Below are 27403 nucleotides of genomic sequence, written 5' to 3' on the forward strand. Positions count from 1 at the left end.
TTCATGCATTTGATTGCCTTTCCTCAAATGATCAGGTTGGTTCAGTCTGCGTGTTTGTTGTTGCTTGAGATTGGCAGGTTTAGAGTGGTTTTATTTAGTATTTAGTTTCTGACCTTTTTAAAAAAGCCATCTTACTCAGAGCATAATTATCCGGCTATAAAAAATTACAATTTCATCAAATATGATGCTATATCTCTTCATGACCATAATATTATATTTATTCTTATACATGCTGATGCTAGAGTCCAGAGTATTTAATATTCCTCACAGGACCTAACCCCTTTGTGGATACTTGTTTATCTGAGTTGGGTTTGGGTTTACTGAAGACAGTCAGTTCTGTTCATAAAATTAAAAGGTATTAATTGTTTACAAATGGTGTTAATATTTTGTATTTATTTCCCTATGCTTATATTGCATTTGCTATACTAGGTTAGATGGTAAAGTAAATTCAAAGGTTTGATGTGCCTAATATTCTTGTGTCTTAATTGTTTACAAATTGGCTTTGCACTACTAGAAATGGGTGTTTTTACGATAGCCATTCTACGATGGTTCTTTTAGAACCGCTTTAGAAAAGGAACTGGTGGTATTTTTGTAATTATTTATTGAAAAAAGCCTTGTACGATACACATTCTAAGACGGTTATTGAAAATCACCTTAGAATGTGTGTTGGTCATAAAAATTATGACGGGTTTTATTAAAACACCATCGTTATCTCAGTGGTCTTCCACACTCTTTCATAAAGGTTGTGGTTTCCCTTGGCATTCAAAAGTGCCGAAAGAAAGAAACCTAACAATGCCATAGCGTTCTCTAACCCATCATCCCTTGACCCCTGCACACAAACTCCCTCTCAATCTCCACCGCGTCACACACAATCTCCTTGACACGCCCCTCACTAAGCTTCTTCCTGAGAAGCAAGTACAAGAGACACGCGAAGTCGTAGTGAAGCCCCTCATCTCGCGAGATGAATTCATTGGAGAAGGTGAGCCCTGACATTAACCCGCGCTTCTTGAGCCAAAATATCGCGCAGAAGCTTCCGGAGAAGAATATTCCTTAGACGCAAGCGAATGCCATGAGGCGCTCTGCGAAGGATTCTGAGGCGTTGATCTACTGGAGGGCCCACTGGGCTTTTTTGGTGATGCATGGGATGGTGTTTATGGCACGAAACAAACAATTTTTTTTGTGGAGTCTTTGGTGTAGGTTTCTAAGAAGAGGCTGTACATTTCGGAGTGGATATTTTCGATGGCGATTTGGAAGCCGTAGAAAGCGCGGGCCTCCAGGAGTTGGATTTCTTTGGTGAAGCGGCTGCCGAGGTTTTCTAGGACGATGTCGTCGGAGGCAGCGAAGAAGGTGAGGACGTGGGTGATGAAGTGGCGCTTGCCATCGCTAAGGGTGGCCCAGTGGCGGAGGTCCGACGAGAGGTCCACCTCCTCTGTGTAGAAGCAAGCTTCATGATGATGAACCAAACAATTTTGATGATGCCAAAAGTCCAAGTGATTGATTCAAGACTTCAAGATCAAGCATCAAGAATCCAATCCAAGATTCAAGATTCAAGAGAAGAAATCAAGAAGCAACAAGTCAAGACTTCATATAGGATAAGTATTAAAAGAATTTTTCAAAAACCAAATAGCACAGTTTTGTTTTACAAAAGAATTTTTTTCAAATTTTCTAAGTTACCAGAGTGATTACTCTCTGGTAATCGATTACCAGTGACCAGATTGATTTTCAAAATATTTTCAAATGATTTGTAATGTTCCAAAATGATTTTCAAATAGTGTAATCGATTACACTATATTAGTAATCGATTACAAGTGAATCTGAACGTTGGAATTCAAATCCAATTGTGAAGAGTCACAACTTTTCATAAAATACATTGTGTAATCGATTACACCATTGTAGAAATCGATTACCAGTTAATAGTTTTGAAGAAAAAGTTAAGAGTTATAACTCTTAACTTATTTTCTCAAAAGTCATAACTCTTCCAATGGTTTTTTTGACCAGACATTGAGAGTCTATAAAAGCAAGACCTAGGCACGCATTTTACAAGCATCCAAAACACATATCTCTTTCAAATATTTTTTGACCATTGCCAATTGTTTTTCTTTGCAAAAACTCTTGCCAAAAAGCTTTCTAAACTTCGGTTTCAAAACTTTGTTTTTCTGCAAGTGGAAATTCTGCAGAAAATAAAAGTGTGTTATCTTTTCTTCCTTCTCCCTCTTTCCAAAAGATTAAAAGGACTAACCGCCTGAGAATTCTTTTGATTCTTCCTTTTTCCTCTGAACAAAAGATTTCAAAGGACTAACCGCCTGAGATATCTTTTGTTTCCCCTTACAAAGATTCAAGGGACTAACCGCCTAAGAATTCTTTGTCTTAACACATTGGAACGTACATCCTTTGTGGTACAAGTAGAGCGTACATCTACTTGGGTTGTAATACTGAGAATAAGAGATGGTACATCTCTTGTGGATCAGTTTAAGTGGAGCGTACATCCACTTGGTTGTTCAAAGAGAACAAGGGAGGGTACATCCCTTGTGGATCTTTGCTTGTAAAGGATTTTACAAGGTTATTGGAAATGTCAAGAACCGGTGGTTGCTTGGGGACTGGACGTAGGCATGGGTTGTGGCCGAACCAATATAAATCTTGTGTTTGTTTCCTTCTTCCCTACACTCTTTAATTTTCGCTGTGCACTTTTTATTTCCGCTTTACTTTTGTCTAAGTTATTGTTTCTATTCTTTACTTTCTCCTAACTTAGTAGTAAAGCCTAATTGAATCTAGTAAGAAGAATAAATTTTTAATTAGTCAAGACACGTTCATAATTAATTCAATCCCCCCCTTCTTAATTATTCTAAGGTCACTTGATCCAACAAGTGGTATCAGAGCATATTTCTTGAGAAAAGTTTCACAACTTCAAGATTCTTGGCCTCCTCAAATTCTCTGTTTCCCGAAGGAAACTCCATCCATAGGCCACCTATCTTTAATGGTGAAGGTTACCACTATTGAAAAACCCGAATGCAAATCTTTATTGAAGCCATAAACTACAATATTTGGGAAGCCATAGAAATAGGACCTTATGTACCCACCATAGTAGATGGAAGCACATCAACAGGCACAACAATAGAAAAACCTAGAGAGAAATGGTCTGAATAAGATAAAAGAAGAGTTCAATATAATCTTAAAGCCAAAAACATTATTACTTCTGCCCTAGGAATAGATTAATATTTTAGGATCTCAAACTGCACAACTGCTAAGGAGATGTGGGACACACTTCAACTCACACATGAAGGCACAACTGATGTTAAGAGATCTAGGATTAATACATTGACCCATGAATATGAACTCTTTAGGATGATCACAAATGAGAACATCCAAAGCATGCAGAAAAGATTCACACACATAGTTAATCACCTTGCCTCCTTAGGAAAAACCTTTCCTAATGAAGATCTAATTAATAAAGTTTTGAGATGCTTAAGTAGGGAATGACAACCCAAGGTAACTGTCATTTCTGAAAGTAAAGATCTTTCTTCTATATCTCTTGCCACTCTTTTTGGCAAACTACAAGAACATGAAATGGAACTTCAATGTCTCAACCAAAGTGAAGAGACCGACAAAAGGAAAAGAAGCATAGCACTCAAAGCCTCCTCCTCAATACAAGAAGAAGAAGAAGAAGAAGAAGAATCTGATGATGAAGAGGACTCCTCACTCTTTGTGAAGAAGTTTCATAAATTCTTCAAAAATATAAGAATGGAGAGACTCCATAACTTCAACACTGGGAAGAGATCTCAAGAAGGTTCCCCAACACTTAAATGCTATAAGTGTAATCAATACGGTCATATAAATGCACACTACCCCACAAATGAGTCATGGCCCGAGAAGAATGAGAAGAAAAGTCATGAAGAAAGAAGATCCAAGAAGGCGTATATTGCATGGGATGACAATGACTCATCCGATGGTTCGGAGAAGGAGATCAACCTTCTATCCAAGGACTATGAGAGCGATGCGAACATCTCTCAAGAAGATTAAGCAAAAAGAAAAAGTCTGACCTCCATCTTTGAAGATCTAGACACTTAAATCATGAAAAAGGTAACATCAAAACCATTCTCTTTTAAATTAAGTTGGTTGAAACTTTCCTTTCGATTAACTTGTTTATATGATGACTAACAAAATTTTATTTGTTTGTCTTGGTTAATTTCTATTGTGAGTTTATGCTTATTTGTTTGATTGAGTTATTTTTCTTTCTTAAAGCATGAAGTTTATTTTTAAAACAAATATTCGATTACCACAATGTACAATCGATTACAGCGAGTCAGGCTAAGTGTAATCGATTACCAAAAGATGTAATTGATTACAACGCATCCCTGTTGCTTATAAATTCAAATTTCAAAATTCACGAACCAGCACTTTCATCTTTCTCGCGAAACCCTCATTCCCAATTTTTTCTTTCTACCATAACTCGCTCATTTCTTATCCAAATCACGTCCCACAAAGTCCAACATTCATCTTTTTTCATCCTCTTTCATTTCAACTGATTAAAATTTCAAATAACTCTCTCAAATGGCAAAACCATCGAAGAAGCACAAGGGTTCTTCGAGTAGATGCCAACGGCACTCCGAGGCTCAGGATACTCTGATTCCTTCCTCCATTTCCTCCTCCTTGTTGTTCTCATCAGAACAACAACGTACCTCTTCTCCTCTCATTCTATTATTGACCCTAAGTTCATAGATATGAATTTCTTTTCTGATGAAAGTTTTGAATGCATTCAAGCATTTCAGAACTCAAATCTCATAGATATGAATTTCCAGAAGTCATGCAAAGCATAACATATTACTAAGATTTCAGCATCAACTTTTCCTTGAATATTACCATGCACCGTGGGAGAAATTTTTTTGATATAAATTTAATAGTTACAGCTCATAGGGATGTGGAATACTACAAAAGGAACCAAGTTGAAAAATGAGTTAAATTTGAAGGGAAAAATGATTGTACCTATAATTAACTGAAAAACAAAATTATTTCAAGAAAAAGGTTAATGTAAAATAGTACAAAATAATGTAGTCAATCATGAGTTATTAAATAAATAAACATTGAAGCAAAAATACAGAACAGGCTTACAATGTTGAAAAAATTGGGAAAGGAAAAGAATTAGTGAACAATTCATATTCAACAACAACATCAATTTTCATAAAAAAAAAAATTGATGTGGTTTTCTACATATTTTATGTTTTTTGTTATTTTTTTATGATACGACATTGATTTTGTAGAAAACCGATGCTGTGTAATTTAGTTTACGTCGATTTTAAAAAACCGATGTTAACGCAGAGACTTTTAACGTCAGTAGTTTCAATATCAGTTAATAAATAATGTTGTAAGACCGTAATAACCAGTGTGAAAAGTATATTTTCTAGTAGTGGTCCTTCTAGTTGAATAACAAGAGAAAAGACCTTGCTAATTGAAGGCAAGGATTCCATAAGCAAAATCTGAGTTCTAGCAGATCCATAAGCTTCTCCAAGACATTTAAGAAAGCAAATTACACAATCTTATTCTCGATGCTGTTTAATCACATTCTTATCACATGTACAATTTGGAGTAGCTCTTGAATCTTCCAAAGTTACGAAAACATATCATTAATATTTATTGATATTTGATGGTATTTTCTAAATTTTACCAAAAAAGTTAGTAATATTTTTACTTAGTGTTAGACCAAAAAATGTTCTTAACGATCAGGTAGTGAAAGCTCAAGCCAAAAAACATACTTAGAAAATATGAGCATAATGCCACTAAAAACAATTTTTTTTAAACTATACTTGACACTTGTCATTAGGGGTGGGAATAGGTTAGATCGGGCTTTAAAAGGTCCGAGCCTAGCCTACGATGAATTTTTGAGGCCTGACTTATAGCCTATCAAAGACTTTTATTTTGGCTCAGTCTGGCCTCTTTAAGAGTTTAGTCTGACCTGATAGTCTTTTTAAAAGTCTTCTTCACATTAAATCTTTAATATTCCTTCATGGAAAAGGAGGAGAAGCGCTAGTTGGCTTTCACCATGAAGAAAGAATATATGCATGGAAACGAGAAGGTAAAAAGAAGATTCAATAAAAAATGTTAAAGGAATAAGAAGATGCAAGAAAAAATGATAAGGTTTTGAAGTTTTACCTCTATCAAAGCTTGGAGTGGAAAAGATATGATTTTTGTTTGCTTTGGAATAGGAACGTAATAGGAAAGTTAAAATGAAAAGAAAACCTAATAGGAAAAGGAAACGCTAACAGGAATAAGAAAGCAAATAAAAATAATGAGGAATATAAAATGGTACATGACTCACACCTAAATCATAATTAAAATCTTAGTTGATTATAGGAATGGAAGTTATGGAGCAGTAATGAGTAATCAAAGTTTATTAGTTTCAAAGAAAAAATATTAATGGTACCAAAAAAATAATATAAATATATATATATATATATATATAGGCCGACCTATCAGACTTATAAGACTTTTTAATAAGCTTAAGCCTGGTCAATTTAATTTAATAGGTTTTTAAAAAAGTCTAAGTCTAATCTTTTAATTAAATAGGTCAGTCCAGACTAGGCTTTATATAGGCTAGATCGTAGGCCCCTGTAGACCGCCTTGACCTATTTTCACCCCTACTTGTGATCACTAATTTGATTATTGTCAAAATAGTTATACTATTTGATTCATCAATAATATCTTTGACCCATTGATTAGAAAAATCTCATTTATTAATATTAGTATTTAATAATAATTAATGTTATACTCTGTTGCTGACCATTATTTATTTTATTAATAATATCATTTACTTGTCACATTAAAATTCTTGTAATTGATTAGTATCTCTCCAAGAAATTCTATATTTAAGGCTGAAAGAACAGGAAGCTCCACAACCTCAGTGCACTTGATTTCAATTTCTATTTCCCAACTTCAATTCTTGAGCCTTCTATATATTGTTGGAAAATAAAATAAAAAAATGAAGGAAAATAATATACGAAGAAGATACACAGTCTTGAATTAAATAACAAAATAATAGTAGCAAAATAAATTTAATTGACAACACATAAATAATGCATTATATCATACAATGAGCACAAGGAAAAAATTAAATCAAGGGAAAGAATTAAATAGCCTGGGTTGAAGCGCGTAAACGCTGTCCTTAGAGAGAAAACGCCCCCACTGCACGGGTAAGAAATTCTGATTACGCTCCTCTCCCAAGATACGACAACCCGTTGGTTCCGATCATGTGCAGCGAAAGGATCCCCAAACCTTATGAACACCAATGCTCTTACTCTCAAGAAATAAATTAGTTTATAAGAAAAGAAATAGAAAATTTTGGGAGAAAGGGATGAGATTGTAGCTCTGTCATCTTTTTAGAAAGAAGGAAAGATAATATATAGGCATTTTGCAACAACAAAATATGACCATTGGAAAACCAACCTACAGTTGTCACAACAAACATAACAAACTAGTTGACTCATTAAAACAAAATATTAAGAAAATCTAAAATAAATATTTTATTTTATAAAATAGAATTAATATATTTATAAATTTTAAATTAAAACACAAATATTTATCAACATTCCCCCACATAATTTAAAATTTTAAAATATATTTTCTAAAAGATAATTTGTATAAAAACATAAGAGAAAGAGCATGTGATATTGTATTTCGGTATAAGGCACCTTCCGGGTTTGAGCCTTATACCTAGTGTTTATGAACTTCCATCCGAGAAAAATGTAGTGACTTGATTGTCTTGAACTACATATTCTTTAACTGGACTTTAGTACACAACCCCTACAATATTGGCGTTCAATTAGGTTCTAATCAGTGGTAGCGCGTTACACGGCCTTGCGCTTGTATCTTGTTTCGTGAGTGTCACTTAGAGATTAGCCCATATCTCACAGTGGCGGCCCCACCACCACACTCACTAGGTGAATCCTCAAAGAGTGGGTTGTGACCCCCACCCCTACAATAATTGTCATCGAATTCATTAAGAGGTATTTTTTTTTCACCAAAAATACACATATAAATACCTCAACCTTAATATTGCCACAATTTATAATACACCTCGTCATAGGAATGAGAAACGGAACAGCTCTGCCAAATTTCATTTTGGTGTACTTTAGTTAACAAACAATTTCGTTGTTACCCGTTGAACTCCATTCATGGGATCACCAATCATACAGAGACGGGTGTTCATTGTTGTAACTAAATAATGGGCTTTAATCTCATTCCCCTCGACGACTCAAATACTTGTTGACATGTCCACCTTTTTGTAAGCAGATCCGCAATATTATTTTATGACCTGACAAAGTCAAGAGAATCACCATGAGAAATTGAATTTCTAATAGACTTATGTCTCACTCTTAAGTGTCTTCTTTTTTCATTAAAATTTTGCTAGTCACTTTAGATATAACAATTTGACTATCACAATGCATTAAAATTGGAGGTATACGCTTATTCAACTATGACAAATTGCATAATACATTTTTAAGAAATTTAGCCTCACTAGTAGCAGTATTTAAAGCAATAATTTTTGCTTCCATGTGAAATAATAATTTGTCTAATAGATTTTCATGATACTGCACAACCAGCTAAAGCAAAGACATGACCACTTGTCAATTTTATTTCATCAAAATCAGAACTTCAATTTTGTATCACTAAATTCCTCAATTACTTTCCAATCTACCAACTGCATGTGCAATATCAGACAGGCCTAGAGAAGTTTGTCAAATGCAACAAAGAACCGATACTTTGAGAATATTTATGTGAAGAAATTCCTTTACTCAAATTTTCTTTAACTTGATGGATAAGAGTCATAAGGAGTAAAAGCATGTTTCGCATCAAAATAATTAAACTTCTTCAATAGCTTTTCAACATAATAAGATTTGGTAAAAGTCATGCCATCATTTTTCTTTATAAGCTTAATTCCCAAAATCACATCTACTTGACCAAGGTCTTTTATGTCAAAGTTTCTAAACAAGAAAAACTTCACATCATTTATGAAATTCATTTACTACCAAATATCAATATGTCATCCAGATACATAAAATGACGCATCCATTATCATCAAATTGTTTCACATACACACATTTATCACTATCATTAATTTGAAAATCATACAAAAGAATAACTTAATCAAACTTTTGTGTCAATGCTTTGGAGCTTGTTTCAAACCATACAAAGATTTAACAATTTATTTTTCAAGAAAAAATATTTTCAAAGAAAGTCACATCTCTAGACTCCATAATAGTACCATTAGAAATTTCAGATACTTCTGAATTAATAACTAAGAATCTATAAGTAGTATTATGTAAAAAATATCCAACAAAATATAATTAATATTTTTTTTTTCAATTTTCCTTTTCTTATTAATAGAGATATTAACCTTTACTAGACACCCCCACACTTTAAGATATTTCAGATTTGGTTCTCTTTTTCTCCATAGCTCATAAAGATTTTTCTTTTGTTTATAAGGTACTCTTTTAAGAATACGACATGCAAAATATAAAGTTTCACCAAAGTGTTTATTTTATTATTTTTGTGTGTTATATTTTCACAGGCTTATCTTTTATCATTGAGTTATAAATAAAGAGACAATCAGTCAACATGTAGCAACAAAATAGTTAAACAATAGAAATTAAAAAAACCAAACAACAAATGTCCTGATTTTAAAGACTTGTGTTCACTGGATCATTTGACCAAGTAAAAGATAACTTCCTAAGGCAGGAATGAAAGTAGTGAGATGCTTTTAGTTTTTTTTTTTACACAAACTAATTCTAAAAGCATTTTATCTTAAACAAAAATACAATTGACAAAGAAAATATTTTTCAACAATCTCATACTAATGTAAAATTTCAGGAAATAAATAATATAATAAACATTTTTAATGGAACATAATGCATTGTGTTTTCATCCATTAATTTTTCATGCTTACTAGAAAGGAACTCAATCATATCCATTATAGATATTTTGATACAACATCATGCTACTGTAGAAAAGACTATGCAAGAAGAAAGTATAAAACATTTTCTCTCTAAAACATTTTTCTCTCTAAGACTGTTGGAAAATAAAATAAAAAAATAAAGGAAAATAATATACGAAGAAGATGCACAGTCTTGAATTAAATAACAAAATAACAGTAGCAAAATAAATTTAATTGACAACGCATAAATAATGCATTATATCATACAATGAACACAAGGAAAAAATTAAATCAAGGGAAAGAATTAAATAGTCTGGGTTGAAGCGCGTAAACGCTGTCCTTAGAGAGAAAACGCCCCCACTGCACGGGTAAGAAATTCTGATTGCGCTCCTCTCCCAAGATACGACAACCCGTTGGTTCCGATCGTGTGCAGCGAAAGGATCCCCAAACCTTATGAACACCAATGCTCTTACTCTCAAGAAATAAATTAGTTTATAAGAAAAGAAATAGAAAATTTTGGAAGGAAGGGATGAGACTGTAGCTCTGTCATCTTTTTAGAAAGGAGGAAAGATAATATATAGGCATTTTGCAACAACAAAATATGACCATTGGAAAACCAACCTACAGTTGTCACAACAAACATAACAAACTAATTGACTCATTAAAACAAAATCTTAAGAAAATCTAAAATAAATATTTTATTTTATAAAATAGAATTAATATATTTATAAATTTTAAATTAAAACACAAATATTTATCAACATATATCATCTATCGTATTCTAACAAAGATGCTGAACTTGAAGCACCTCTCTATAATTTGCAGCATTCTTGTTGTGGCTATCATTTCAATGTCAGCATGTCATTGCAGAGTTTTTGCAACCAAATGATTTGAAACTCATTGAGGAAACTTGCAAGAGAACCCCAGAACCTAATCTTTGTCTTCAACTCCTAAAAGGTGACCCCCGTGCCCCTAGCGCTGATATTGCAGGCCTTGCATTGATTTTGGTCGAGGTGATCAAAGCCAAAGCAAAGGAAGTCGAGAAAACAATCAAGCAACTTCTTAAGCAGGGTGGGAATAAGAAAGCCTTAAGTAAATGTGCTGTCGATTACAAAGGGATTTTGATACTTGATATACCACAAGCCACTAGGGCTGTGAGGGGGGACCCCAAATTTGCAGATGATGCGGTAAGTGATTGTGCTGTTGAGGCTGATATTTGTGAGAATCGCTTCAATGGGAAATCACCACTCACCCATGTGAATAATGGTATGCGTGATGTGGCGAATGTGGCAAGGGCCATTATTAGGATTTTGCTCTAGGTACTCATTATTTCCTGTTTGACTAGAGAGAAAAAAAAACGTGTCATTAACAAACTGTCCAAATATAAAACATGTCATTATTGTTTGTTCAGGCATTTTCTGTGTTAGTGTGATAATTAAGGTTGGACGAACCAACAGAATTTATACATCTATACTAGTTTGTTTAATTTGTTTATGATGTTCAACAGTGATTTAGCTAGGATGAAAAAAAACACATTTTGTTTTAAGATTTTTGTTTTCTTGTTTAAATTAAGTTTCTAAAATATCTAACACTAAAATTTTGTTTTCTTGTCCTATTTTTCAAAAAAAAAAAAATACTAATATCGATCATATCATTTAAAGAATAATAAGGTAATTGTATAAAATTTTAAAAATTAACATCAATTTTTTATATTACAAAATTCTAACGTCTTATTCTATGGCTGTTATTAAAATGAATTTTTAATTTCTTACAAATGGTCATCAAGAAATCGTATTGTAACTGATGACTGGGGCAAAAAGCAACGGAGTGGCGGGCCTATATGTAGATAGGGGGTGTATTTGACTCCTTTAAAATTTTGGAATTTTAAAATAGAAATTTAAACAATTAAAAAATGAAATTTTAATTTCCTTCTAAAAGGTAAAAAATTAGAATTTTCTTCTTGATAGAAGAACATTCTAAAACGTTTATATATTTCATTTATAACATTCATCCTCTCTTTCACTTGAAAGTTTCCAAAAATCTCGTTCTCGAACTCGCAACTCTTCCCTCACGCCAATCATACTCTTTCTTCAAAAAACACCGTTTGAACTCGCGAAGCGTCAATCAGGTGCAGGCATAAGGGGACATGTAGAACTGCACCCGTAGAGGAGGTGCTAACTAGCGCAAAAGACCTGGGTCTTGCCTTGCACTGTTGACTGAATTTTGTGCACCCCTAATTATATATTGTTAACCCCCTGTTCTTAAGTTTTCAATCATTCTCAAATTTTATCTTGTGTTAGTAAAGTTTTTAACCCCTAACCTTTTCTAAAATTCAATTTTTAGTCCTTAAACAAAAATTTGTTGGGTTAAGATCCCTAAACTAATTTTTTAAGAAATTTAGCTTTTAGTTCCTAAGCAAAAAGTTAATTGATCAATGTCCGTCAACTTTTATTTGTTAAAGTTTTTAGTCACTAAAATTTAAAAAAATTCAATTTTTAGTTCCTAAAATCACAATAAATAAATAAAAATTATGGGTTCAAGCTTTTATTTAGGAACAAAAAACTGAATTTTCTAAAAGTATAGGATCTCAACTAGTCGTCAAACAAAAGTTTTGGGACCACAAATCTTAATGGGAAAAAATGAGAGATCTTGAGAAATCAAATATTTGTTTAGAGACTAAAAAATTGAATTTCAAAAAAGTTTAGTTACTAAGAACTCAGTTAGCCCTTCTATCTTTTATTGACTATTTTTTTCGACAATTGGAATCCTTTTCAGCTCATTGGATACTTTTATTCTCTTTTCAACTAAATATTTTATTTCCTTTTCAGCTCACCAAACTTGATTTTATAGTATTAATGTTTTTATTTGAATATGTACGGCGATATTAATTATTGAGAGAGGCGTTTCAAGTTCAACACAATCTTCGTTAGAATATGATCATAAAAGCCTCAAAAATTAAAGAAGTTGGAAATTTAAATTAAAAATCAAGTGCACTTATGTTTTTGCTTACTCTTTTAACCTTAAAATATAGAATTGTGTGTAGAATCTATCATCAGTTATAAAGTATAATGTGGAAAGTAAACGATATATATTAAGAAAATACAATAATGCTTTAGACAAAAATAACTACAATATTGAGATACTCCTAGAAATGAGTTTGTCTTTGAGCATTTAAAGATATTATTAATGAGTCAAATAGTATAGCATATTTCGACCAAGAATTAATTGCAATGTTAAGTGTCATGGGTAATTTTTTACCAAATTATGTTGATGCTAATGGAACTGTCCTTTAATCTTTTTCTAATTTTTTTTGTGTTGGATGTATTTTATAATAAAAATTTATATTTTACTATATTTTTTTAATATTTTAAAAATCCATTCTATAAATAAATGTCATTGATGCAGTTAAAACAAATATCATTATTGGAAATCGCATAAATAATTTTTTAAAATAATATATATTCATATAAATATGTAATTATTTAAAGTGACTTCTTTTTGAATTGGCTAAAAAGTATTATTTTATTTTTAGTTTAAAAAAAACTATAATTGTGGGGTTCTCCGAGAATCTAAAAAGGGAGTGGATTGAACTTTTACGGCTTTATTTGTTAATTCAATCAAAACAACCCATTTCCATTAATCAATGTTTTCTTGAAAAGATTATCACAAAAAGATCATATGAAAAACAAAATTTAATGGCCCTTTAACACCAATTTCATTTCCAAGATTTAACAACAAAGCTAAGAGTCAAAGAGAATGAGAATTATACATAAAATTTATAATGGTTCAATTCTTAAGGGACCTTGTTTTAAAAATCTCTTAGAACTTTCACTTATAGAGAATTAGGTACAAATACTATGCAAATATAATTCCCTAGATTTTACTATTTCCTTGAATCCTATAAGAGAAAGAATGAGAGTTCAAATCCTATTAACTTACAAAAGTCTTGGTAACCCTAACCAAGATAAAAAAAAAAAAAACAAACAAGAATGAATTTCTGAATAAAAACGAATACACCTTGATGTGTAGATCACAATATTTTCAAGTTCTTCTTCTAAGAATGATCAAATCATGATGAACATTAATGAATGAATCTTGATCAGCTTGCATTGAATCTTCAGAAGAAATATAATGAAATTCCTTTACTTGACTCTGTTTAAGTATTTTTCTCAAAGTTAAAAGTGTATCAAGAGTCACTAATGAAAAGAACATAAAGAGGACATTGATAACTGTTAAATATGAACTATTTTGATAATAAAAATATATTGAAAATATCTTTAAAAATATTTATTTAACAGTTATTTTTGGCTTAGATATTAAGATTTGATATTTTTCTTAATTATAACGTGCAAATATGAAAATGAGGGATTAAAAGAGAAAAAGATCGAGAAAATATCAAAAATATCAATAAGAAAGATTTTTAGTATTAGGCCCAAGTCCACTCCAAAGGGAGTCAAGCCAAAGAGAAGACACACAACCAACACACCGGGTCTATCCCTTAGGAAAACCCTCTTTCCTTGTTATTAATTATCTATCACTTTCTTCCATTTTCCTCAACCTCCTAAAGTGTAAAAGTCTCTCATGACATGAGAGACTAAATCCTTAGTTAGGGTCTGATAGGCCTAAAAGTCAAAGCGATATATGATGTACTCACTATTTATCAATGCAATACCATGTGTTTTCTTTTCTATTATCTTTTCTGTTTATTTTTTCATGCATTATTCATCTTTTATATTCTGTTAGGGGTTAGACGCTCGAGAGAAGGTACCTTCTAAATAAAATTTAAAGAAAATATGCATGCATTAGTTTTAGGGATTAGACACTTGGAAGAAGGTAACTTCTAATAGAACAAAAAGAAAGGATTTCATCAGAAAGTCAAGACATAGAATGATAATTTCATGCCCATGCATTTTTGTAAATATTTGAAATTCATACTTCATGCATTTTATTCATTGAATCTTTTCAAAAGAATTTGGAAGATAGATAAATAAAATAGGCTAATCATCGTGAAGAATTAGGGACAAGTAAATGAACAGATATGTGTAGGATAAATTCACCTATATTGATAAAGAAAAATCATAAAATTATACATCATAAGCAAATAAGGCAAGCTAAGTCCCAACATCATCACATTCTTGAGAATTTATCTTTTATTCATCTTATCTTTTTTTTTAATCTTTCTTTCTCTTTTATTTTTCTTTTCTTATCTTATTTTTTTATCTTCTATTTTTTATCTTTATTATCTTTTAATTTAAATATTTTATCTTCTATTTTTATCTTTATTATCTTTTAATTTAAATATTTTATCTTCTCTATCTTTTATCTCTTATCTTTCCTTTTAAATCTTTATCTTTCTACATCTTTTATTTTAAATTCCTTATCTCTTGCTTGTAAATTGGATTTGCTTTAATCTAAGTACAAACAAAGACCTCATGGATTCGACACTCGAACTTCCAAGTACTTTACTACTTGTGACAAATTTGATATACTTGTCAATGAGTTAACAGATCTTTATAATTTTGACCGGTAAAACAAATTTAATCAATTGTCAAATATGGTAATCAAATAATTCTCCAAAATCCTATTTGTTCTACCTTTTCAAAAAATTTGTAATCCATTATTTCTTTCAAATAAAGAGTTTCTCATGCTTTTTGGAATAATTGATTAGCAATTGTGGTATTGATTATTCATCACACAAGGAGCACCTTAAGTTTCCAAAAGTAATCTAATGGATTACAGTACATGTTAATCAATTATCTCAAGCTATAAAGCCTCTCTCCATCTAAAATTGTCTTCTATAATCGATTACTGAAACTAATAATTGGTTAATTGATCAAAGCTTGCCAAATTTCAAGTAGAAAAGAGATATGTTGCTTGTTGTAACACTTTGTAATTGATTTCAAAACATTATAATCAATTACACTATATATGTTGACCTCATTGCTCTTAAGAAACTTAGAGATGAATCAATTTGTTTAACACCTTAGAATCATATTAATAATGTATAAAAGAAGGCTTAACCTAGAACAATCATCATGTCCGTCTAAAACAATCAATACAAATGCCACATCTATTAAACTTGTTTGACATTGTAAAATTATTAAACCAAAACTAAGACCTAAAGACATATCTTCAAGGTTTTAAGCTTTGGTCCAACAATAATTCTTCAATCGAAAATATGTTACTACTTTTTTATTTTATAAATGTTAAGCCAAAATCAATTTGTATTTAGTATTAAAAAATATTATTTTATATAGTATCATAAATGAATGCATGAAGTCAAATATTCATTAATAAGACCATTAAAACTCATTATCCTTCTTCCCATAACTAATAATATTTGTACATTCCAAACCTACTTTCTATTAAAATGTCTGACTAATTAATATTTTTTATTAAATAAAAAATAAAACAACTAAATTTTTTTATTACTTTATGTTATAATGGGTATTATTCAATGGTCAAAAGTAATATTTTTTTAGAAATAATTAATATTAATGTTTTTTTAGTCAATATTTAATATTAACGTTAATTAAATATATGATATATCATATGAGAAGAAGGTAACTTATATGAGAGTGAGAGGGTATCTTATAATATTTTCACTATGTTGGATTAGACATGGCAATGGGGCAGGGCAGAAACAGGTATTGTCTCCCCAATCTCCGACTCCGACTACCCCAACATGTTCCCATACCCGATACTCAACGGGTTAAAATTTATTATCTCATCTCCGTACCCGTTAGGGGTATTGGGTATCCCCGATCCCGTCCTGTATCTGATTCAAATTAGAAAAATAATTTTTTTTGTAAATAAAATATTAAAAATTTGATTTTAGAAAAAATAAATTGATTGTTAAACATTTATTTTTAATTACTTATATATCAATAAATTTATCATAGTGCATGTGTCTACAAAAATCGTTAAGAAAAGAATATTAAATTATGTCAAAAATTTAAAATAAAATTAACTAGTAATTAAAATTATAGGCCTTTTGATTAAATTATGCAAAAATTCTAAAAAATTTAAGTGGCAGGGCGGGTCCGGATTCGGGGTCGAGGCTGATGTAATAATCATATACCCGTACTCATACCCTACTTTTGGTTATTGGAGAAAATCCAAACCCGAACCCATACCCGATCAACTCGGGTATTACCCATCAAAGTCGAGACGGATTCGGACGGAAACCCACATGTACGAATTTTCTTGCCATGTTTATGTTGGATACCTCTGTTTTTAAAATTTGTTCCCACTCTTGGAAAGCCACGTGACTGTCAATAATATACCTTTACAAGGGGTTGGAATGTCACCTTTTGATTAAATTTCTCCTCTGTTTAGCTGGTCACCTTTTGATTTAAAAAAAACAGAGATATTACATTTAGTTCCTCTAATGTGAACGAAATACTACTTCTTAGTCTAGGGTAATAATTAAGGAAATAAAAAGATAAAATTTTTATTAAAAGTTATAGGGAGCACTTTTACTCATTCCAATAAAAATATTTTTTATTTTACTTTTTCAATATTCTTAACACATTAGTTAATATTTTCCTTAATTCATCAGTATTACTCTTTGAGAGGACATATATGCCATGGCATCAAAATGATATCAATGTGTCAAATTGCTGTATAACACCAAATCTCAATCATTCATTTTAATTTGATCTAACGACTCTTAGTAATTCACTAAAAAAGCTCACATGACCCCTTTCTCCCCATTACGCTCTCACAAATTTCTTATGTCCTTCCCATCGTCACATGGACCTCCCAGAATCGTAAAGCATGAACTATCACTGAGTAACTAACACCCTTTTCAGGGTTGGTCCTTGAAAAGAAGGAAATTGGGAGATGGGGAGAGGGGGGAGGGGGCTATTGAAAATATTTAGACACTCTTATCTTAAAAAGTTTAATCAAATTTTATAGTTAAAAGAAATCTCAGCTTACAAATTCATACATAGTAGGCGACTAGGCGTTAAACGTTGGGAACAATCTTGTGATTTCAAGAGGAATTAACGTTACTGTCACCATATTTTCAAGAATCTTCTCTTATTTGTCTAGTTGGAAGCACAGCAGAGAATGGTTAAAAGGACTGGGGACCAAAATATTCTTGTGATCTCCATTGATCAAACTGAAGTTAATATGGGGGAAATATTGGTCTCATATTATTATTGTTATATGCATGCATTCAAGTAAACGACTAAGCTTATGCTAGTATTGGCAAATGCATTTATTTGTGTGTGTATCCATCTCAGAAAGCAGTCACCTATTATAATATAATCCAGGTCTGCAACCCTTTCTGCCCTGGGACTATATATAGAGTAATTTTAGTAGTACGTACATGCTGGTGTGAAAATGACTTTCACAGCAGGCATATAGGTACTAGGTAGTATAAGAATTCTAACAGAACCTAGAAAAGCATTTAATTAATTCAAGTTTCCATATTGGGAAATTAAGTATGGAATCAGCAATTCCAGTTTTATCTTTTCAAGATGTTCAACAATAATAATACTCAATGCAATAAAAAAAATGAAATTTAATTGAAAAACTAATGATACTATGAGCATCCCCTACATGTCAGAATATATATCCAATAGCAGCACTAGGTGACTCAATGAACCTGTAAACAAGCACCACTTATTGAACTGAAAGAACAAATCAGAATCGAAGGGTAGTGGACTCAATAGTGCTTAAATCAAAGCCTCGGTCAACTTCTCCTTTTACGATTGGTCAGTTTTTCCTTTGATGAGTTGCTGTTGTTTTGACTGATTTTCTTTATTTTGTGTTCATCATGGGACCTTTTTGGTCTTTGTACTTTTTTGTGCTGCTTCCCTTTTTACAGCTTGTGATTTGGAACTAGTCCCCTATTAATATTATATATTATTATTTGCTGACGGAAAAAGCATGTGTTCCTATGCTGCTAATGTACCAGCAAAGCTTCAATTTCCTGTTGTGACTTGTGAGTTTTCTTGGTAATTAACTTTGGAGCTGTGATGTACTGATTCGGGTGTCCATTTTTCAGATGGCTCTCCCAAGCACCAAGATGCCTGTGGTGTTTTACTCCATGGTGTTGCTGATCATCAACAATTGCATTGAAGCAGTTTCGGTGAGAGGAGATTATCACAGAACTGGATTCCATTTCCAGCCCCTTAAAAACTGGATGAACGGTTAGTATGAAGACTTTATTTCTGGACCTGCATTTTCGTTTTTGCATATCTTGCCATATTCTGTAGTTAGTTTTAATCATTGACTGCAATATAAAAAACTAGAAAGCAACTGTGTCTCTTTGAAAAGGAGATGAATTAATGAATAGATTGTGATCTTGTTTCAATTCTTGTGTGGACATATTGCAGTAGAGGTCTTCAATAGTCTACGAATATTGTACAAAGTGGTTTAAGTCAGGATGCGTTAATTTGCCATGGGGATTGTATATGGTGTACAGAGGGCCTGCTGGTTTAAGTCAGGATGCGTTAATTTTATTATGATTTTTTCTCTCTTACTCATGCACATCATTGCAGTAGGTTTAATCATTAAAGATGGAACTTTTCTTTAATTTGCATCAAATAAGTAGGCTACTCCTGCATTTTGATAACATTGTGTAAAAAGTTTCACAGTAAAATTTAATATTTTTTTTATAGGAAATGAATAATTTTAACCATTCATATAACATTAAAATGTGTACCAAAAACTAATAAATTAAAATACATGCTTCCTTTACTTATTTCGACAGTTTCATGTTATCCTATATAAACATATTATGTAGAAATTTTATAATTTTTGTTTTCATTACCAATCAAGCTAATAACTTTCTTTCCTTTGCATGAAATACTTTCATGGTACCTATATCTCTGTAACGATGCGTCAATCACATGTAGATCCAAATGGTAACCAAGAACTTTATAATTCTATTATATTTTACTTTTATTTTTTCAATGACAACCATCCATACATTTGTGTACACCATCTTACACTTTTAATTGTCAACAATACAGGGCCAATGTACTACAATGGAGTATACCATCTGTTCTACCAGTACAATCCCAATGGCACAGTGTGGGGTAACATAGTGTGGGCGCACTCAGTGTCCAAGGATCTGATAAACTGGAATGGCATTGAACATGCTATTTATCCATCAAAGCCCTTTGACAAATTTGGCTGCTGGTCAGGGTCTGCTACCATAATCCCTGGTAAGGGGCCCGTGATCCTCTACACTGGAGTTATAGACGAAAATAACACTCAAGTGCAATGCTATGCCGAACCAGAAGACCCAAATGACCCACTTCTTCGGAGATGGGTGAAACCAGACAAGCTCAACCCAGCTGTGGTAGATAAAGATGTTAACCACACTGAATTTCGTGACCCCACAACAGCTTGGTGGGGCAAGGACGGTCACTGGAGGATGCTGGTGGGCAGTGTAAGGAAGCGCAGAGGAATAGCTTATCTATACAGGAGCAAGGACTTCAAGACATGGGTTCGGGCCAAACACCCTATCCATTCCAAGGGTGGTACGGGTATGTGGGAGTGCCCCGACTTTTACCCAGTTTCAGTTATAGGAAATGTAGTGGGGAATCCAGTGAAACATGTGTTGAAGAACAGCCTTGATGATACTAAGTTCGATTACTATACTGTGGGGACCTATCTGGAGGATAAGGATAGGTATGTGCCTGACAACACTTCAGTGGATGGTTGGGGTGGACTTAGGTATGATTATGGCAACTTCTATGCTTCCAAATCATTTTTTGACCCCAGCAAGAACAGGAGGATCTTATGGGGTTGGGCAAACGAGTGTGATAAACCGATAGACAATTTTCGGAAAGGATGGGCAGGAATTCAGGTACTGAATTTATATGTATGCATTTCCTTCAAGGTTAAAATAAAATAGAGTTTTGTTCTCTTATTTATATTTCATATGGTTTTATCTTTTGCTTGTAAGTCCTATGTAATAGGAGTTTGATAGGTTGACTATAGTTGCACTCCTTATTTTCTGGCTGATCTTGATAAAATTTGATATTCCACGAGTGGTGGTAGTAGTTACTGGTGTAGGGCTATTTAAAAAGCCAGTTGTCTTCTTCATTCGATAAGAAATTCACTCTCCCGATTACAGAGTTTTTATCAGTTTCAATAGATGCAGCTACAGGACAGGGCACAGTAATTTCTCTTAAATTGTTCAATCTAATCAGGAGACAATATATTTTGACATTGTTAAATACTCTTTGACCTAAAATTATTCAGTTTAAATGTAAAATAAAAACCTAAAATTATTGAGTTTAAATGTAAAATAAAAAAATTTCTTAGTAAGAAATTAAATTTTGGCTCCATCTTGCTTTTGTCTTTCTTTTTCTTTCTACCCCTTTTATTCTCTTCACTGCCCAATCTTACATATGTTTTCAATATTTTTTTTCTTGGATTGAGAGAGATAATTCTAGATTTATTCAATCTTTGCTCGATTCTGAATCTCTGACTCCCTTTCATGTTTTTTTCTTTGGCATTCAGATATAAGTGTTTTATTTTTGTATCCTTATACAAATTAAAGGAATTGAAATATGTGTGTATGTGTCTGGTAAAATAATTAGGCAATTCCACGAACTGTGTGGCTCGATTTTACTGGGAGACAATTGGTGCAATGGCCTGTTGAAGAGTTAAACAGTCTCAGAGGCAAAGAAGTTAACATAGACAATCAAAGGCTTGAGAAGGGAGATTATAGTGAAGTAAAAGGAATCACTGCTGCCCAGGTCTAATTCTTAATTATGCATTAATGAATGTATGCTCATACAAATAAATACATATAATGATATAAAACTAATGATATTATATAACTGCAGGCAGATGTTGAAGTTACGTTCTCCTTTTCAAGCTTGGACAAGGCAGAGGCATATGATCCTAAGTGGGTAAAGGCGCAGGATCTATGTGCCCAAAAGGGTTCAAAACTACAGGGTGGGGTTGGACCGTTTGGACTTCTGACTTTGGCTTCTCAAAATCTCGAAGAGTTCACTCCTGTGTTTTTCAGAGTTTTCAAAAGTCCAAATAAGCATATTGTTCTCTTATGCTCTGATGCGAGAAGGTTAGTCTATTCCAAATTGGGATGAGAACTTCTAGTTTTCTTTCTATCTTCATGATAGGATGGGTTTTAGACCAAAAGAGATCAAATTAAGTGGTTGGAGAATTGCATTGGATGGGGTTAGGTTCTTTTAATTATATGATATTTTGTTTTTTTGTATTTCCTTCAAATTGGTTATTTTTGTTTTTGGTATTTCTAAATAGTTCATCTTTGAAGAGTGATCTGTACAAACCACAATTTGCTGGGTTTGTAGATGTGGATTTGGCCGCGGATAAGAAGATTTCTCTTAGGAGTTTGGTATGTGCAAATTCAATTCCATTTGGTACTTATATATAGCATTTATGCACTACAAAATACTAATGTATAAGTATTTAATATTCTTTGTGTTTTCAAATGAATGGAAGATTGATCACTCAGTTGTGGAGAGTTTTGGAGCAGGAGGGAAGACAAACATTTTGTCCCGAGTCTATCCCGAGCTAGCAGTGATGAACCAAGCGCACTTGTTTGTGTTCAACAATGGTACTGAACCAATCGTAGTGCAAAACCTCAAAGCTTGGAGCATGATATCTGCTGATATAAAATGATCAGCCTGAAGCAATTGAAGTCCAAGTTAGTTAGGTGGTTACTGGTACATATGCCAGGGTGGGTGGAACTCAGACATATCATTAGTTAGTTTTTAATTCCTCTTGGTTAGTTACGCATGTAAATAGTGAGATACTTTTCTTTATAAATACCTTTATGCAATGAGAATCGTTTTCTTCATTCAATCTTCTCCGCTGTTCATATCTCTCAGTTTGAAATACTTAAAATTTGACATAATGTGATTTATCTGTTTCTTGCATTGTCTTTGGTAGACCTACGATATTTGTGCGTCACATGTTATGAAATATTGACACCGACACGGACATATAAACACCTGTAATGTCCAAAATGTAGGACACAGACACACGATATATATATATATATATATATATATATATATATATATATATATATATATATATATATATAAAATTACATAAAATTAAATGAGTTATATTCATAAAAGATCTAAATTGAAAATCAAAATTGATATATTTATCATCATCTAAAAAGAACTTTTCCTATGATAATGAGTCACAAATGGGATAGGATGTTAATTAAAATTTAAACATTATATTTTATAAAAAAAAATGTTAAATAAATAATAAAATTATATTTAATCTCTTGTAAATATTAAATACAATTAATATTTACTATAAAAATTTAGTAAATTAATAATAAATAGTTATAAGAAAATGTAGAATTATTGAAAAATAAATACAGATTTACCTTAACCGTTTAGTTGAAGGACCACACAACATCATCGCCATGTGGACTCGTATAGTTGGTTACACTCAAGAGCCAATGCCACCATGACTCAAATGGAAAAAAAAAAAAAACTTTTTTTCCTCACCTTATTAATATATCATTTCCTCCGTGTGTCTCTCTCTAGAGGAAAATAAAAAGGGCAAACAAAAACTCTTTCCCCCTTTTCATCTGAACATCATCGTCCTTTAATCCAAATCGCTTCGTCGTTTTACTCTCTAAATCGGAAGCTACAACCCGCCGCCGCCGCTGCTCCTTCATTCGAATCTCGCTCTAACACGATTCCTCAAACATCAACCGATTCTTCTGTCCTTTTTCTTTCCTACCTTCTCTTCTTTTGATATTCGCAGCCCGCGATTCTGTATACGGTGAGTCCTTATCGGAGGAGGAGCGTGCTCGATTATTAACCTGTGCATTGTCGCGGGTGTCCACTTGGTGGGCCGCGTCCAATCTCACGCTTCCTGCGTCCAACCATGTCCGGTGACCACGGAGGCAACGCACACCGCGTCGCACCGGAGTCGTACCCGTTTGCATGTCCGGTGCGCCTCCGACGCGGGACACAACACTTCAGCGGCATGTCCGTGCTTCATAGGTCACATGTAGTTTTATTTAGGTTCTCTTCATTTGTCTAGATACAGTTAATATGACAGTCCATTCACAAATGGGGAGGGATCCATGCACTTTGTAAAAAACACAATATTATAGGTCAACCAATCAGAATCACCAAATACTTTCAATTGATGAATGTGTAGATTGTTTACGTGCTAATTGGTCATTTGAGAAGTTGTGATGAGTGGATGACTCACCAACAAATGAACTGACTTGATTAACAGTGTGAGGCTGGATTTTGTTGCCCTGCAGAATAGGTAGCAGCTCTTGAATTTGCTCAAGAGTGAATTAAGGAAACAAAGTCTTCTCAGTGGGAAACCATGTTTGTAGCAACATGGGTTGTTAGATTTTAGCTTAAAATCAATTAGCACCAAGTAAAGTTATCCAACAAATTATAAGTTGCACCGCGAGAATTGAAGCAGACGTTATGAGATTTCCTGACATTGTTTCTCATTCTATCACAAAAGGTACATTGCTTCACTGTGTGATTTCCTCTTCCTTGAGTGAACCTCTTCCTCTGCCTCTTCATCTTACAGTTGAGGGGGTGTAATTGCACTCCGTAACATTTAAGGAAATACAAATATATATTTATTGTTGTTTGTTTGTGCACTCTTAATTTTATAATTTTAAACCCCTGTTCTTAAGTTTCAATCTTTGTCAAATTTTATCTTGGGTTAGTTAAGTTTTTAATTCCTAACCTTTTCAAAATTTAATTTTTAGTCATTAAATAAAAGTTTGCTGGGTTAGGATCTATAAATTATTTTTAAAAAAAATTTGACTTTTAGTTCTTAAACAAGAACTTGACTAATCAAAGTCTCTCAACTTTTATTTATTAAGTGTATTTGCAAAGAACTTAGAAGTAATTTATATTTAGAACTTAGAAGTTGTAATTTATATTTTCTTGAATTGGAATCTAATAAGTAAATTATATTTACCAATGAGTATAAAAAAAAAACTAGAGGAAAAGACATACATTTTCTTGGAATGGAATCTAATAAGTAATCCGTTAAAAAAAAAAAGATATAATTGTAAAAATTGATTGAGAATAACAAAACAAAAAACTAGTTTTCTCTAATCAGTAATTATGGCTTATAAGCACCCAAAAGTTAATAGTAAACAAAATTACCGGCCAAACAGGTTACCTAAAATTTATATGTCGAAATAATTGAATAAATTGTTGGAAGCGCCCATGTTCACGTTCCACGTCTTTTTTTTTATTATTTTTTTATTATTTTGGAACATTTAGTTATTTCTGAATTTGGTTCATTTTCCATCCACATTCAATCCATATCTTTGCAATATATTTGCAACCACCTTCAGTAACAAATCACGTACCCATCTTTTATCTCAAGTACTGAACGTACCCATCCTTTATCTCACATACTGATAACTTCCTATCTCACGTTTTGATAACAAGTTGAGCTCTATGATGAACAAACTCTATAAATAGGATGTGGTGCTCTCAGTTTTGTATCACCAAACCCACTTCTCTATTCAGAAAAAATTACACCATCTATTCAGAGTGAGTAAGGGTTTGGAAGAACAAAACTGCCTTCCAGGTTCGTGTGTGTGCCGCTTCGCATTCGATTTGCAATGACTGGAGGTACGCTCGTAATATTTTAATTTTCGCTGTTTGATCTGAATATGCCATTTAAATTGATTTGCATGTTTAGATCAGTATATGTATATTTTTACATTTGGTATCAGAGCCTATTTGTACCTCTGTCTTGCTTATTGGGTCGTTCCTATGCGGAGTTTATTTTCTGAGTACAACATCAAAGGACTCCCTTTGCCGCTAAGCTATTGCAATTTAATTGTTTATTAAGTGCAGTTCATGTATATTTATAACTTTTGAAGGATAAATCATTTATGCACAAATTGTTTAAAATTGTGTGTCTCTAAGTTATGTTGAACATGCAATATTATGTTAAATACTGGTATGCATTGGATTTGATCCTTAAAGTTTATTACATGTTGAATGGATATATGTACAATGTTATTTTGAATTGGCATACATGTAATTTTTATGATTCGATATTAAGCACATTTGCATTATTAAGTATGTTTATGCAAAGATTATTTTTGAATGTTAAGTGATTAATATAATTTTATTAAATTAGAGAATAGCCACAACATCTTTAATTGAGTAAAATTATATGCTAAATTTATAATCACATTAGAAATATTAATTGTGATTAATCATATGTAATGTGATGAAATCTACCCACAAGAATTTTGTTGTATTTGTATGATTAATTAGGATAAAATATTAAATTATATTTCTTAATTTACTCACAGGAATTAAGGAGAAAAACATGATTTAATAGTTTTATCATAAAGTTGCATGATAAATCTAATTGAGTAGGACTTTAGCCCACAGGCAAGTTTTGTGTCACTAGATTCATATATTGAGACATGATTTGCATTGGCAAAACATGACATTTGTTTAGTCTCAAATTTTCTTAATGAGCATGTATGTTTGTTTGCAGTTTCACAATCTATGAATATTTCTTGTGACCTTCCCATTTTGAAAGGTGATAATTATAAGGTTTGGAAGGAAAGAGTTCTCTTTCATTTGGGCTGGATGAATATTGACTATGCTATAAGGAAGGATGAGCCACTGGCTATTACTGAAACTAGTGAACCTGATGCTGTTGATCTTTATGAAAAGTGGGAGAGATCTAATCGTCTCTCCGTTATGTTCATAAAAACCAACATATCCACTAGTATCCGGGGTTCAGTTGACCAGCATGATAAGGTCAGAGATCTGTTGAAAGCCATTGATGAACAGTTTACGACCTCTGAGAAGTCGCTTGCTAGCACACTCATTATGCAATTCTCTTCCATTAAGCTTACTGGAACGAGGGGTGTGCGTGAATATATCATGCGCTTAAGGGACATAGTGACTCAGTTGAAAACCCTGGAAGTTACCATGTCTGAATCCTTCCTGGTACATTTCATTTTGTGCACCCTACCTCAACAGTATACACCCTTCAAAATCTCCTACAACACACATAAGGATAAATGGTCTATTAATGAATTGATGACCATGTGTGTTCAAGAAGAGGAGAGATTGATAATGGAAGAGGGTGAGAAGGTAAATTTGACTACTTCTACTTCTGGAAAGGATAGGAAGAAGTCTGTAGGCACCAATAAAGGAAAGATTCCGACTCAACCAACAATTAAAAAGGAGTCAAAGTGTTTCTTCTGTAAAAAGAAAGGACACATGAAGAAGGACTGCCCCAAATTTAAAAGTTGGTTTGAGAAGAAAGGGTATGGAAAGCCTAAGGAAGCCAGTGGGAAGTGAGCAGTGCATCTACTCAGGGAGTAGGATGAGCTCGCATATAGAGGCCATTGGAACGTGCGTCTTAGTTTTAAGTAGTGGCTTTAAATTACATTTGGAGAAAGTTTTTTATGTTCCTAATTTCTGTAAAAACTTAATTCCTGTTTCTAAACTTGCACCTTTGGGATTT

General features: G+C 32.6%; 1 protein-coding gene and 2 pseudogenes across 1 annotated transcript; 2 read left to right on the top strand and 1 right to left on the bottom strand.

The window, feature by feature from the left end:
• Positions 1–807: 807 nt before the first annotated feature.
• On the bottom strand, positions 808–2084 carry LOC100785468 (ribonucleoside-diphosphate reductase small chain-like; annotated as a pseudogene).
• Positions 2085–10712: 8628 nt separating this feature from the next.
• LOC100808789 (cell wall / vacuolar inhibitor of fructosidase 1-like) lies at positions 10713–11241 on the top strand (annotated as a pseudogene).
• Positions 11242–18506: 7265 nt separating this feature from the next.
• Positions 18507–22741, top strand: LOC100810938 (beta-fructofuranosidase, insoluble isoenzyme 1). Its single transcript, XM_003556688.5, has 8 exons — positions 18507–18645; positions 18939–19083; positions 19792–19800; positions 19909–20750; positions 21490–21648; positions 21739–21977; positions 22178–22271; positions 22379–22741. Exons 2-8 carry the CDS (start codon positions 18939–18941, stop codon positions 22556–22558), a joined length of 1668 nt encoding a protein of 555 aa, XP_003556736.1. The 5' UTR covers positions 18507–18645; the 3' UTR covers positions 22559–22741.
• The last annotated feature ends 4662 nt before the right edge of the window (positions 22742–27403 follow it).

This window comes from Glycine max, chromosome 20 (assembly GCF_000004515.6).
Source record: "Glycine max cultivar Williams 82 chromosome 20, Glycine_max_v4.0, whole genome shotgun sequence".
Lineage (NCBI taxonomy): Eukaryota > Viridiplantae > Streptophyta > Magnoliopsida > Fabales > Fabaceae > Glycine > Glycine max.